Consider the following 14,562-nt stretch of genomic DNA (forward strand, 5'->3'; position numbering starts at 1 on the left):
GGGCAAGTCACTTAATCCCAATTACCCTGCTTTCCCTCCTCCCAAAAATAAATAAATAAATAAAGAATGCTGAAGCAGACAGTAGGAGAGTGTCCCTTTAGTCTTTGGGGGTTTCTCTGGCTATGTCACTCTGTTGGCTTTGGAGTTTGAAGTTCACTAGAAACCCAGATCTTTTCCACTTGAACTATTATCTAACCACTGTCTTGTGTTAGAAAACTGAGTTCTTAAAAAATCCAAATGTAGGACTTTATATTTGTTGCTATTAAAGTTTCTCTTAGGTTCAGTTCATTGTTGTAGGCTGTTGAAATAATTTTGGATCATGCACCTGTCTGTCATCCAATGGGTCAGCTAGCCCTCAAGCTTGGTCATCTAGACTTCTTTAGGGTCTAATTGCATTTATAGGTTCTCTCTCCACCATATTACTTTTGCAAGAAGGATTTAAAACTCCTTTTCCCACCCCTACTGCCTGCTATATAAGTGTTTCGAATCAAATTACTTGCATCCAAGGAATAGTAGGTCACAAAATAGAAATAGCCTTGTAATATTTTTTATAAGAAATTACTTTTATCTATGCTGTCATCCTTTTTGCATTCAAAAACACTGAAATGTCTCACTGTGCAGGGGAAGTGGGAGGGGCATATCAAGGAATGAAGATTATATCAAAACAAAGTATAGTCATTATTTTTTAAAGGATGGTTACAAGAAAAAAAATGTTGGTACTCTTCTTTTAGGGACGCCGTTTCAGTAACAAACCTCTCTGGTAAGATACATTTGAATATACATCTCTAACTCTTCTTTCAAGGGCCTATGAATATCACAACTGTTATGTACCGATAAATGCTTTGTTCTTACACTAAATGCAGCCTTCTTTTGGTCCTGTAAAGGAGATAGACTGATGGGACAGAGAGAAGCAGTGGGCTTGGTGGTAGGGAAACTCATTTGGAATCAGCCAACATTCCTACATGAGCTATGGAAGGCTAATGTCCTGTAAAGGCTCTTTTCCTTTTGTGGCTGCCAAAGACTCGACGAAGCTAAGATTACCCTGTCACTTATCAGGTCAGAGGAAATAGTCTTAAAGCTACTTAGAAACATAACTTCATTGCAATGAAATCGATTTTACTATTCATCTGCCTCTTTGTAGGGTAGAGGGTTCTTACCAGTGAACTTTAAAAACTTTTTTAAGATAAATATTTCAATATAATTTGTTTCCTTTGTTATCTTATAAATTTTATCTTGTGCATTTAAAAATGTTACTTTCAGAAAGGATCCAGAGGCTTCACCAGACTGATAAATGGGTCCATGACATAAGGAATACTAATGAACCCTGTACTAGATGCAAAGGGAATCCAGGAGGGAGCCACATTCATTTTGGGTACCCCTAGCCCTCATTAATCACTTTGTGGTAACAGAAGGAATTTTTTTTTCTAATTTGATTCAGTTCAACAAAGAATTATAATTAAGAGCTTAGTCTGTGTAAGGTGCTGTGCTAGAGTCTGGGAAAACAAGGATGACAAATGATCCAAACCCTGTCCCAAAGGAGCTTACAATCTAACAAGGAAGGGAACCACATGGTGTGCGCAAAAGGAAGTATGATGTGGTACAAAATTTAGTAAGAGCAATGGAGGGATCTAGTCAAAGAACTTTAGGAAGACTTGAGGAAGGAGAAATGACAGGTCTAGTCAATGGGTCCAGGGACTGCATACTTTATTGTATGGTGATATATTGAATTAAACTGTTGTTAAAACTGGGTCTTTTTCCTGAAACATTTTTCTTCTGTTGTCTTTGCTGGTAGACTAGAAAAACAAGAGGAAGATCAAATACCAAATTTCACTTTTATGAATTATGTCAGCAAGACAAATAAATAATAAGGGTGAGAAAAATCAAGTGGATCTTAAGAGTGACTGTCACATTCAGTATTCAATATCCAATAGATGAAATCATAGAAAAATCTAAAATGGAAAAAGGGCAAAATAAGTAACCAAACTGCCTCAAAAACCAAAACTGTGGAACCCTTTCCTCTACTTAATTGAAAGCTTGAATTCTTCATAGAAGTAGTGTAAGTTGTGTTCCTGTCAATTCATGGGGACTCATGGATACTCTGAATAGGAGAACTGAAGAAACATCTTGTTATGTCATAATTAGAAAGCATGATAGCACGATGGACTGAGCACTGAATTTGGAGGCAAAGGACCCAATTTCAAGTACTGTGCTTTCTACTTGCCATTTGTATGACCTTGGGTAAGTCACTTACCCTCTGTGGGCCACAGTTGCTCATCTATTAAATAAAGGGGGTAGTATTAGATGGCCTCTGAAGTCCCTTGTGGCTCTAAAAACATGGTCCAATGGTACAAAATATTGAGCAAGAAAGTGTTTTATAAATGTAAAATGCTAAGCAAATGTGAGTTATCATTGTATCATGGATACCAACACAAAGAGCACAGAATAAAATACTTAAAAAAATTAAACAATCAGGAAAAACTCAACCCATCCAAAACAGAGTCAGACAACAGTAACAAATATCAGAAAAGTGAATGGTGGTAAAACTATAGAAAGAAGCACCTAACTTTTAAAAAAAAAGTCCTGAGCATAGATAAAGGAAATTTTCTTCAATTAATAAAAAGGCTGCCATTATCTAGTCTACCTTCTGGTGATAGAGAAATATTAGGCAGATGTTGACAAGTATTTATAAACAGTTACAAAAGTCTCATGAGTATTGCTTTTTTTCTCTACTGGAATACACCAAGTATACTCATGATATCAAGCAAAAAAAATACCATTCCAATTTTTAGATTCTCCTGAGAAAATAGAATGTTTCCTATAAGGAAGAATTAGAGAAGACATAGTTATTATTACTCCCAGTTGCCCAGAGACTTGTTGAGGAAGACAAGCAGGTGAATATGGATGGGGTCGGAGGGAAAAAGGAGAAAGGATATGAATGGAGAGATAGATCCTGTTTCTGCCATTTTCATGGGCTATAAAAATCCTTTGGCCATTAGCAGGCAGACCATGTGTACTAAGGGCAGTAACCATAGCTTCTTTCATGGAATTCAGGACAAACGAAAAAGATGATGAATCACAGGCTCCTAGAACAGGAGCTAAACGGTATCTAAGAAGTCATATAGTCCAACCCTTTATTGTACAAATGAGAAAACTTTGATCCAGAGTGGGTGACTTGCCCAAAGTTGTACTAGTAGTAAGCATCAGAGATGGGATTTGAACTTGGTTTTGAGAACCAACCCAAAGGTCCCTGAGAATTCTATTTACTTCTTTTCTATTTTCTACTAGTTTAATTTAGTGTATTTTATATACATTTTGACTTCCTTTCCAAGCACAGAATACATTTCTCATGTTATCTTTGCATCAAAGATTCTGAGAATTTTAGAAGTAGAAAGGACCTCAGAAAGTAGCTAATCTAACCTATTCATTCTACAAGGGAGTAATTGGGGCCAAAGAACTTTAAGTGATTTTCTCATGGTTGCACAGCTCATTTTGCAGAACCAAAATTAGACTCTTGATTCCTAGTCCAGTAAACATGTTTTCCATTCTATCATCATCTCTTATAAATAAGTGTCTTTAAAAAAATCCTTCTTCATTCTTACAGTATATTAATGCCCTAGTATTTTATTTAAACAATCAGTTCTCAGGTACCTGTCATCTGCAAAACTAAGGGCTAGGTCTTTTGGTGGTGGCTAAGAAGTGGACATCAAAGGGATGCCCAACAACTGAGCAACAGTTAAACAAGTGGTGATATATGATTGTAACGAAATGTTATTGTGTTATAAGAAATGGCAAGCAGAATGATTTCAGAAAAACTTGGAAAGACTTACATGAATTGATGAATAGTGAAGTGAACAGAACCAGGAGAACCTCATACACTAGTAATAGCAATATTGTTTGATGAGAACTGTGACTAGCTATTCTCAGCAATACAATGATCCAAGACAATCCTAAAGGACTAATAATGAAGCAAGCAATCTACCTCCAGAGAAAGAACTGATACTGATTGAATACAGACCAAAGCATGCTATTTTTCACTTTCTTTTTTCATTCTTTTTCTTTTATTTGAGTCTCCTTGTACAAAATGACTAATATGGAAATGTTTTACATAATTGCCTATGTGTAACCTATTTCTGATTTGCTAACCATCTTGGGGAGGGGGGAGGGAAGGGGAGAAAAGGAGGGATACAATTTGGAACTCAAAACTTTAAATAAAAATGTTTTAAAAATTGGAAAAAACTAAGGACTGGGAACATGGTCTATGCTTTAATAGAACTTAGAGTCTAACAGGGGAGACAAGACATGTACATGAGTAACAAAAATAGTATGTAAACTGTATAAGAGAGGTACAAGTAAAAAAAAAATCCCTCCTGCCTTTATGGGGTGGCCAGGTAGCACAGCAAATAAGAACACTGGCCACAGAGTCAGGATAACCTGGGATCGAATCTGGGCTCTGATACTTAGCACCACACCTAGAAATAACTGGCTGTGTAACCTTGAGCAAGTTACTTAACCCTGATTGCTTTAAAAGAGAGAGAGAGAGAGAGAGAGAGAGAGAGAGAGAGAGAGAGAGAGAGAGAGAGAGAGAGAGAGAGAGAGAGAGAGGTACAAGTACTAGGAGAATCCAAAAGGCAGAGATGTCACTTCTAATTGGAGTTGGTAGGGGGTGAGGGTGGGAAAAGGATTAGGAAAATCCTCATGGAGAAAATGACATTTGAACTGAACCTTGGAGCAGATAGACTTTCAATAGTCAAGGAGAGACTACATCTTAGGCATGAGTGAAGACTCAAAGTCAGGAAAATGAAGTTTAGAAAATGCTGAGCAGGGAATCAAGATGGCAGAATAGAAGCAGGACCTCCACTGGGCTCCAGCTTCCACCTTCCCCAATCCATGTAAAAAGGGGACTCTAAACAAACTTTGGAGTTGCAGAACCCACAAAATGACACAGAGAAGCTAACCTCCCACTGAGGACAGCCCGGCAGGCCGGCAGAAATCGGCCAGTGCAGTGCTCTGGGAGCCATGCCCAGCCCCACACCGAAGCTTTAGCCCCAGGGTAGGCCTGACCAGCCGTGGGCCTGAGGGACTCCAGATCAGCAGCACCTGTGGCCGTTTCCAGATTTACCAACACATAGTTGTGAAGGACAAAGTGAGAGGTCAGTGCAGTCTGGACTTTGGGACTCAGTAAGTGGGAGTGCGGTGGCTTTTGCCCCCAGGGTGAGAAGGCACTGAGACCCCAGCACAGCCAGCCAGAGCCACAGGGCAGCTTTAGCTCCTGGCCTGCAGAGTGTAGGGGGACCAAGCACCAGTCTGAGGGGTAATCGCTTTTGCTTTAACCTGCTTGGATCTGGATTGCAGTCTAGGGTGGAGGTCCTGGAGCGTGTGTCCAGCTTGCCAGAGCATGTGGACACCTCAGAGAGGGCACCCATCTAATACCTCTGTCAGCTGAGAAAACCCCAGCATTTGGGATGAAAGCTCCTCTGTCTGGTGGCAGAGTCCTACTGTGGCAAAAAGCCCAGGAATCAAGTGACTGAGGGGCAACATGACCAGGCAAAGGAAACAAAGCAGACAGAAGATTCCAACATTAGACTCCTATTTTGGGGACAAAAAGGAGCAAAGCATGGAACAGGAGTAAGACAGTGAAAGTCAGAACTCCTGCACCAAAAACATCAAAGGAAAATATGAGCTGGTTACAGGCCATAGAGGACCTTAAGAAGCAGATAAGAGAAGTGGAGGAAAAACTGGGAAGAGAAATGAGAATGATGCAAGAAAATTATGAAATGAGAGTGAACAGCCTGACTGAGGAAAATACCACCTTAAAAACTAGACTAACTCAAATGGCAAAAGAGGCTCAAAAAGGCAATGAGGAAAAGAATGCCTTAAAAAGCTGAATTTGCCAGATGGAAAAAGAATCTCAAAAGCTCAATGAGGAGAATCATTGCTTCAGAGGTAAATTGGAGTAAATGGAAGCTAATGACTTTAGGAGAAATCAAGATGTTGTTAAACAGATCCAAACAAATGAATGAATAGAAGGCAATGTGAAATATCTCATGGGAAAAAGCACTGACCTGGAAAATAGATCCAGGAGAGATACTTTAAAAATTATTGGACTATCTGAAAGTCATTATCAAAGTAAGAACCTAGAAATCATCCTCCAGGGAGTTCACAAAGAAAACTGCCCTGATGTTTTAGAACCAGAGGGCAAAATAGAGGTTGAAAGAATCCACCAATCACCTCCTGAAAAAGGTCCCAAAAAGAAAACTCCTAGGAATATTATAGCCAGGTTCCAGAATTCCCAGATTAAGGAGAGAATATTACAAGCATCCAGGAAGAAACAATTTGAATATTGTGGAAAGACGATCAGGATAACCCTGGATCTGGCAGCTTCAACACTGAGGGATCAAAGGGCTTGGAATATGATATTCCGGAGGTCAAAGGAGCTGGGATTAAAACCAAGAGTCACCTGCCCAGCAAAACTGAGTATCATGTTTCAGGGGAATACAGGACTTTCAAGCATTCTTGCTGAAAAAAACAGAGTTGAATAGAAATTTTGACATTCAGATATAAGAAGCAAGAGAAGCATGAGAAGGCAAACAGGGAAAAGAAATCATAAGGAACTTATCAAAGTTGAACTATTAACATTCCTACATGGAAAAACAATAATTGTAACTTATGAAACTTGTCTCAGTAGTTGAAGGGAATAGAAATATATATATATATGTCTATATATGAGGGTATATGAATACATATGTGAATGTGTGTATATATGTTTACAGGTATACATAGATAGAGAGCACAGGACCAATTTAACAGGAAGGGATGATACTTAAAAGGTGAAATTAAGAGGTGAGAGAGAAATATAATGAGAGGAGATGGGGAGAGACAGAATGGGGTAAACTATCTCATAAAGAAGAGGCAAGGGAAAATGGTTACAATGGAGGGGAAGAATAGGAAGGTAAAAGGGAATGGGTCAACCTTATTCCCATTGAATTTGGCTTGAGGGAATGAAATACACACTAAATAGGGTATCTCACCCTACAGAAGAGTAGGGGGGGAAGGGGATGAGAGGGGGGATGACGGAAATGAGGGCAGCCTGGGGGGGAGGGAAGTTAGAAGCACCCACTTTTGAAAAGGGACAGGATCAAAGTAGCGAATAGAACAAGTGGGAAGTGGGATAGGAGGGAGGGAACTATAGTCAGTCTTTTACAATATATCTACTATGTTATTGTTTTGCATTAGCCACACATGTACAACCTATACTGAACTGCTTATCTTCCCAGTAAGGGTGGGTGGCAAGGGAGGAAGGGAATGAATCTGGAATTCAAAGTTTTAAAATCAAATATTCAAATATATATATATATATATATATGTACTCTTATTAATACTATTTTACATGTGATTGGGAAATAAGATATACAGGCACTGGGGCATAGAGATCCAACTTGCCCCACTGGAAAAGTTGAAAGGGGTATGGGAGAAAATATGGGAGAGAGCAGATTGGAGGAGGGGATATCCTATGGGACTGCTATTTTGGGGCAGTGGGTAGGGGAAAAATGGGGAGAAAATTTGTAACTCAAAATCTCGCGGAAATGAATGATATAAATCAGAAGTTAATAAAGCATTTGAAAAAAATTTTTTTTAATGCTGAGCAGCATAATTTGGTCAGAGCATTGAAGATGTGAAGGGAAGTAGTGTGAGAAGACTGGAAACATAGAATTATGGTGGATATCCAGTGCTAAAGGAAAGGAGTCACTGTACAACAAAACTGGCTCTTGGTACAGTTCATGTATAGTCAAGTCATTGATTATAGATAAAACTAGCTGATTCTGATATGCAAAAGTTCTATGTGTCTCAAAGATCATTCCTCACTAAAAAGGCTCTATATATGAATACTGGGGAAAGAAAAGGAATAGAGGAATGTGGTGGAAAAGGAATGTGGAAGTAGAGATCCAGAAGTCTCATCCCCATGAAAGCCAATTTTCGACCGAGTTTTGTGCTGCAGTGGATAGATAAAATGGTGGACCTAGAGTCAAGAAGACCAGAGTTCAGATCCTGCTTCAACCATTTACTAGCTGTGTGACCACTGGGCAAGTCATTTAACCTTTGTTTGTCTCAGTTTCCTCATCTGTAAAATAAGGATAATAATATCACCTACCTTCCAGGATTGCTGTAAGGATAAAATGAGATAATATTTGTAAAGTGCTTTGCAAACCTTAAACCTCTATAAAAATGCTAGCTATTGTTAATAATAGTAGTAATAATGGACTCTGTGGTCTATTTTTGCTATATCAGTGTCTGTTTTACTGGTCAATCTTAGGGTTATGAATAGTGGCTAAAGTTTGTATCAAAGAAATTATGAAATAATAAATTCAGGTCTAAGGTATATCCTTTTTCAGTGAAGGATAATCATTTGTTGGTTATATCTATGATATAACTGGTATGTGGAACTCTTAATGAAAAGCCTCAGGGTAGGTAGGTGGCACAGTGAATAGAGCATTGGCCCTGGAGTCAAGAGGACTTGAATTCAAATCCGACCTCAGATACTTAACACTTACTAGCCATGTGACCTTGGGCAAGTCACTTAATCCCAATTGCCCTGCCTTCCCCCCTCCAAAAAGCAAAAGAAAAAAGCCTCCTACTACTCATGCAGATCAGCCATTGCAAAGCAATTTAGAATCTTGGAGAGTTGCCTCCAGGACTGGGCAGTTAAATGACTTGAGTGGTCACTCAGTCAGTGGGTATCAGAGCTGGGGCTTGGACCCATTTCTTCCTGACTTGGAGGCAGGCTGTCTGTCTGGTGTGCCACACTGCTTCTGGATAAGTTTTTTTTTAACTTAAGTAAAACCTTATTCCTTCATTAAAGATATAAATACAGAAGCAGTTAACTGACCCTGAGTTCTTGCAACACAATATGAATATACATGTGAAATTTTAATATGGCATATTTATATAAATTTGAACACATTTTCTTTTGCTCTTGGGCATTAATTCCTTTAGGAAATGCAAACGGCTTAATGAATGTGATTAGTTTCAAGGCTGGAAATTTAAAGAGGATACCAATTAATTAATTTGCTAATTATTCCTTCCTGCTGATGGTATTTGCCTTTATTGAAACTTTATCTGTGACAAAAGCACAGCTTAGGCTGATAGGTGGCATTCCATTTCCTAAAAGGTTTGGTGTCAGCATGAAGGTTACCAGATAAGAGGTCCCTGACCTCAAAGTCATGGGGTGCTAGATTTTGTAAGATGATCTGTATTGTGAATCTTGGATGTTAGAGGATCAAATGAGATAATATTTGCGGAAGTGCTGGGTACAGCACGTTACCCATAACAGGTACTATTAAAATGCTCATTCTCTTCCCTTTCTCTGCCCTGGTAGGGCTGCAGCTGACTTAGAGGAGGCAGGGGAAAATCCTATTTTCAGCTGAATTTTCCACAACCTTGTCATCACTGGAGATAAATGTCCTTGAAAGAATTCTGTCCTTGGAAATCTGTATCTTGGTGATGTTATAGTTTTTAATTTTGGTAATGAATCCTTTGGATAGATAAGGTCCAAGTTGGGTCTCTCATTCTGTATTACACAGAAGTATCTTGTGATAAAGTTCTAGTAGAATAAGGAAGTGTGTGTCTGTATGTGTGTGTGTGAGTTGTATGTATGTATGCACATGTGTGTGCAGTAAGAGTTCTCAAGTCCTTCCTACCATGTTTCCCCGATAATAAGACCTATCCCGAAAATAAGCCCTCCCCTTACTTTGTAAGATTCCTCTAAAATAAGCCCTCCCCCGAAAATAAGCCCTATTGAGATTGCTACTGTAGTGAAGGTGATTCCCCTGCACTACACGCTACATTACGGTACCCTCTGTATGCATCGCCTCCCCCCCCCGGTGAAACGCACGCCGCACTCCGAGCTGCATCCAATCAGAGCTGCAGCAGTGAGCGCGTCATCCTGTTCTTCCCCAGTGATTTGCTTGCTGGCGCCATTGAGAGCAGTGCCGCGGAGGAGAGCTGAAGCAGGACAACATAAGCCCTCCTCTGAAAATAAGCCCTCTGGTGTTTTTCTTTCCAAAAAAAAAATAATAAGACAGTGTCTTATTATCAAGGAAACACGGTAGGTCTTCATGAGTAGCCTCTGACAAATAAATAAAATTGCTGCCTAAGTGGTGGGAGCTTCTGGGACTGCTCAGAGATGAGCTATGTACAGTAAAATCCCAATATGGGCTTATGTAGTTCTTGGTGTGTATATTGTAGACCTGAAGTAGCCAGTACATCCTGGCCCTGGGACATACTCCCTTTCAAGATTTCCCCATTTGGATCATACTCGACTTAGATGGGCCTAATTCTTACAGACAACATAACACCTCCAGGGCAAGACTACAGCAAACCCCCTACCTGCAATAACCAGGATTCTATTGTGAATCATATTGCAACCAAACCTTTCAGAAAATGGTAAGTTACCTATCAGCCTAGGCTGTGCTTGTGTTACAGATAAATACCCAAGAACCTCCCTCCCACTGCAGGAAGAAGGAAGTAGGCCAACCAACTAGTGATGTACACCAATCCCCTCTTCTTACCTGCGAAAGTTTACTGGAAAGTAAACTGGAAAGTTTACAGATATAATAGCCAAAGCATTAAAAACATAACATGGAATCACCCTGTTGAAATGCAATTCTAAAAGAGCATTAAATACATACTTTCAAACTGGAGGTCTGTGCGGAGTTCCTCTGGATTCACAAAGTACTGTATGAAGACGTATAGTAGTAAAATAATAAGGAGAATGCTACCAAGCACAGCGGAGGCCACACTAGTAAAGAAATACCTGAGGGAGGGAAGAAAAATGACAAACAAAAACTCCTAAACAAGCCAAACTTTGTCCTGTGGGTAAACATAAATACAAGTAGCACTTGACAGACAATGCTCAATACCTTAAAGGTCAGGGCAAGGGCACAGAAAAATTAACACCCATTGTATTTCCCCCTAGCTCCAAAGGTCGATAAGAAACCCATTTCTGTCAGCTCAAGGCTGTAAAAAGTGGGCATGCCTTCACCATGTTCCAACACATTCATTCCACACCAGTTGCATTTTAAAAGGTTCATTTTCAAGCCCAATGGCCAGTTTCCTGGTTTTGAGCTCTGTCCCTCTATGGGCCCCACTTGGCCTTTTCCTTCCCAGTTCTCTAGGAATCTATAGTATAATCTTATAGACAATACATAGTAGGTTTCATGCTAGCCATAGTTAGCTTTATCACATGGGACTGACATGGTAGCCACAGAGTGGTTCCATCTAAGAGACCTTTGTTTTCATACACACTAAATAAATGTCTTTTGGAAACAGTGGGCACGTTACTCTGTGTTTATGGTCTATCTAAAGCTAGACGGAAGGAAGTTTTGTTTCCAGAATGGCTTCCTCTATCAATAGGAAGGAGAATCAGATAGTTGAAAGAGAGCTCAAAAACTGCTATCTCCAAACAGGAAGCATCTCAGCTCTCTCAGCTCTGGGAAGGCAATATACATCCTAAAGAGGGGAAGTTTTCATGGACATTCACAATAATCCCATCCAGTGGTATACTGTCCTTTGTGAGGAAACACTCATAAAAATAAAGGCATAAAATGATCAATAGGAAAAGGCTAATCCCTTTTAAGAACTTTTGGATTGGGGAAAAAGGAAAAAAAAACCTTTCTAGAAGTAGGTAGATGTTACAAAATGATGAGCTTAGTTAAATAAATCCTTTCCATATCAAGCAGCATTTTTCTTTTTTTTTAGGCAGAGGGTGGGAAGCCTGGAGGAGTATCAGGAGAAAGAATAGAAGCACCATATGCTAGTAACTTAGTCTCTGTGGTAACCAGATCCTGATTGGAAAGTGAGGTCACAGGGAGATGCCACCTACTTCTCTCCATGTTCTTTGGGATTTAGCAGCCAATAAAATAAAATCCCAAGGTGTCCTTTAAAGGGGCTGGATGCCAAGACAGGAGGAGCAGAAAGCTGAAGCAAAAGCTTAGTGTGCAGAAGACCAGGTTTCTGGAAATAAGAGATAAGAGCAGAGCTGAGGGTGGAGGACCCATGGTCGTGATTGGGGGAGGAACAAAAGCCAGACAAGGGTGAGAGCAGTAAAGGGAGAGGATGCGAGAATTCAAGAAAAGCTCAAGGAGAAGAGATTTAATAATGAGTCAGTGGTCCAAAGTATCAAATGCTCAGAGAGACTCAAGAGAGTGATGCCTCTGAGTGGAGCTACCGGTAATTGGGAAGGAAGGGGGTACTTTGACCTTTGAGAATGAAGTTCTAGAAGTCATAGGGATGAAAGCTGTGTGTTGGGGAGGGGGAATCTGTAGAGAATCAAAGTAGAAAGATAGCTCATAGGGAAGTTTTCAAAGTACTTTGCATACAACCTGCTGAAGGAGGTGCTACAGATAAGGAAATTGAGGCTCTTAGAGGTGTCTGAGGAGGAATTTGACCTTTAGATTTCCCTAACTCCAAGCCCATCCATTACACCAAACTGCCTTCCCAGGCAGTGACTTCATGCATTGGAGGAGCAGGAAGTTCTCTAAAGGATCTTACTTGAGGAGCCCATGTGAAACCATTGGCCCTGATGGAAACCTCTCCTCTCTAAGGAGCACCTGCTCTTTGTTCACCAAATTTAGAATCACTGTAGGGGTGGCAGGGATTGGCAGGATGGTTGACATTGTTGGAAAAAAAAAATGTGTCCTATGCCTGCCTGAGGAGTAGCTCCTGATGCTTGAACTATTTTGCCTCATCTTTTTTCAAACTCACCAGTTTGCTGTAAAGCAATAAAAATCCCTGACCATGAATTATTACCTATCCCTGAAAGGTCAGAAATTAATGGCTCTGAGCAGACAGGGTTTGGGGGAAATTACATACTTTAATCCACTCCTTCAAATGCCATGGGGGAATTTGGCTTCTCAGGAGGCCTGGGCTGCTCACTTGGGTAAAACACAAGAAAACATATAAACTCCATCTTATGGTAATCTATGGTAACTACAAGTGTTTAATTACAGTGAATGCTGCAAATTTAATCCATATATCCTCCCATGTGTCACTAAACATACTATCAAATGAAGACTGGTCAAAGAAACTAGACATTTTTAGCTTAAAGGAAAGAAGACTTAAGGGGAGGGAGGATGAGGGCATAACAGCTGTCTTAAATTGAAGGGTTTTTATGTAATAGAGGGGTTAGGCATATTCTACCTCATTCAGGAAGACAGAATTAAGACCAATAGATGAAAAAGTAAAAGGAAGCAGATTTTGGCTCAATATAAGGCACTCTAACAATTAGAGTACTCCCCAGATGTAATTAGTGGGCTCCAGAAGCAGTGTTCCATCTCTGAAGGTCTTCAAACCAGAAATGGATGAGTACCTTTCAGGCTGTAGTAGCAGGGGTTTGTGATTTGCTTAGGGTTAGACTAGATGCCCTCTGAGGTTCTGTCCCAAGTCAGTGATTCTATGATATTTAAACGAAGAAAACAGTAAGCCTGGAATCAGCTCATGTGACCCAAGACATGAAAAGGAAAAATCAGCAAGCTGTGGGATGCAGATAATGTCAAAAAGGAGGCGAGGTACCCAGACTCAGTAGGTGCCCAGAGAGAGAGAATGTAAAAGTTGAGATGCTGGAAATGGGGTAGCTAGGTGGTGCAATGGATAGAGTGCTGGGTCTGGAGTCAGGAAGACTCATCTTCCTAAATTCAAATGTGGCCTCAGACACTCATTAGCTGTGTGACCCTGGGCAAGTCACTTAGCCCTGATTATCTTAGTTTCCTCATCTGTAAAATGAGCTGGAGAAGGAAATGGTAAACCACTCCAGTATCTCCACCAAGAAAACCCCAAATGAGTTCACAAAGAGTCAGATATGACTGAAAAATGACTGAACAACATGCTGGAAATGAGCTCATATTTTCCAGACTTTTAAAAATGAGAAAAATATGACCCCACTCCAATAACCATGATATTGAACCCCAACAAAATGTTACAGTGGGTTATTAAACAGAAGAGTTTGCAAACACTTAGGAAGAAAAGCAGAAATTACTAGGCTTTATCATGGGTTTACTAAAAACAAGTCACTTCAAATTAGCCTCCTTTCCTTTCATCAAAGGGTTTCTAGAATGGTAGTTTGGGGGGACAGCTCCAGATGTAATATAGGTTGATTACAGTCTGCACTGAGCAAAGTCTCATTGAATCACAAGACCTGAGAGTTGAGAAGGACTTTTGGGGTCACCTACTCCAACTTGCTACTCAGTGCAGTAATCTATAATATCACCCAGTCTCTGCTTGTTTGTATGTACAGTGCTAGGTAGCTCAGTACTTCACGAGGCAACTGTTCCATTTTAGGACAGCTCCATTGGTTGGGAAGCCTCACCTTTACCTCTTAGCATCCCTAGTTTCCTTCAAAATTCAGCTCAAGTACCACTTCTTATGTGAAGTCTCTCCTGATCCTCCAGGTTCTCGTGCCTGCCCCCCCCCCGCCCCAATAGCTCCTTCCATATCATAGCCCTTTAAGTATTTAAAGATGGCAAATGTGTGCCCTCTAACTCTTCTCCAGGTGAATCCTTCAAATTTATA

General features: G+C 40.2%; 1 protein-coding gene across 1 annotated transcript in view; it reads right to left on the bottom strand.

Annotated features, from left to right (window-relative positions):
* The window catches only part of LOC138153285 (palmitoyltransferase ZDHHC11-like), a 176,653-nt gene that overhangs the window by 67,982 nt on the left and 94,109 nt on the right, over positions 1–14,562 (bottom strand). The window contains 1 exon segment of the mRNA XM_069077424.1: positions 10,686–10,810. Within this exon segment, the coding sequence (XP_068933525.1) occupies positions 10,686–10,810 (125 nt within the window).

This window comes from Petaurus breviceps, unplaced genomic scaffold (assembly GCF_028583685.1).
Source record: "Petaurus breviceps papuanus isolate PSGF00001 unplaced genomic scaffold, PetGlider_PUasm1.0 151, whole genome shotgun sequence".
Taxonomy (NCBI): domain Eukaryota; kingdom Metazoa; phylum Chordata; class Mammalia; order Diprotodontia; family Petauridae; genus Petaurus; species Petaurus breviceps.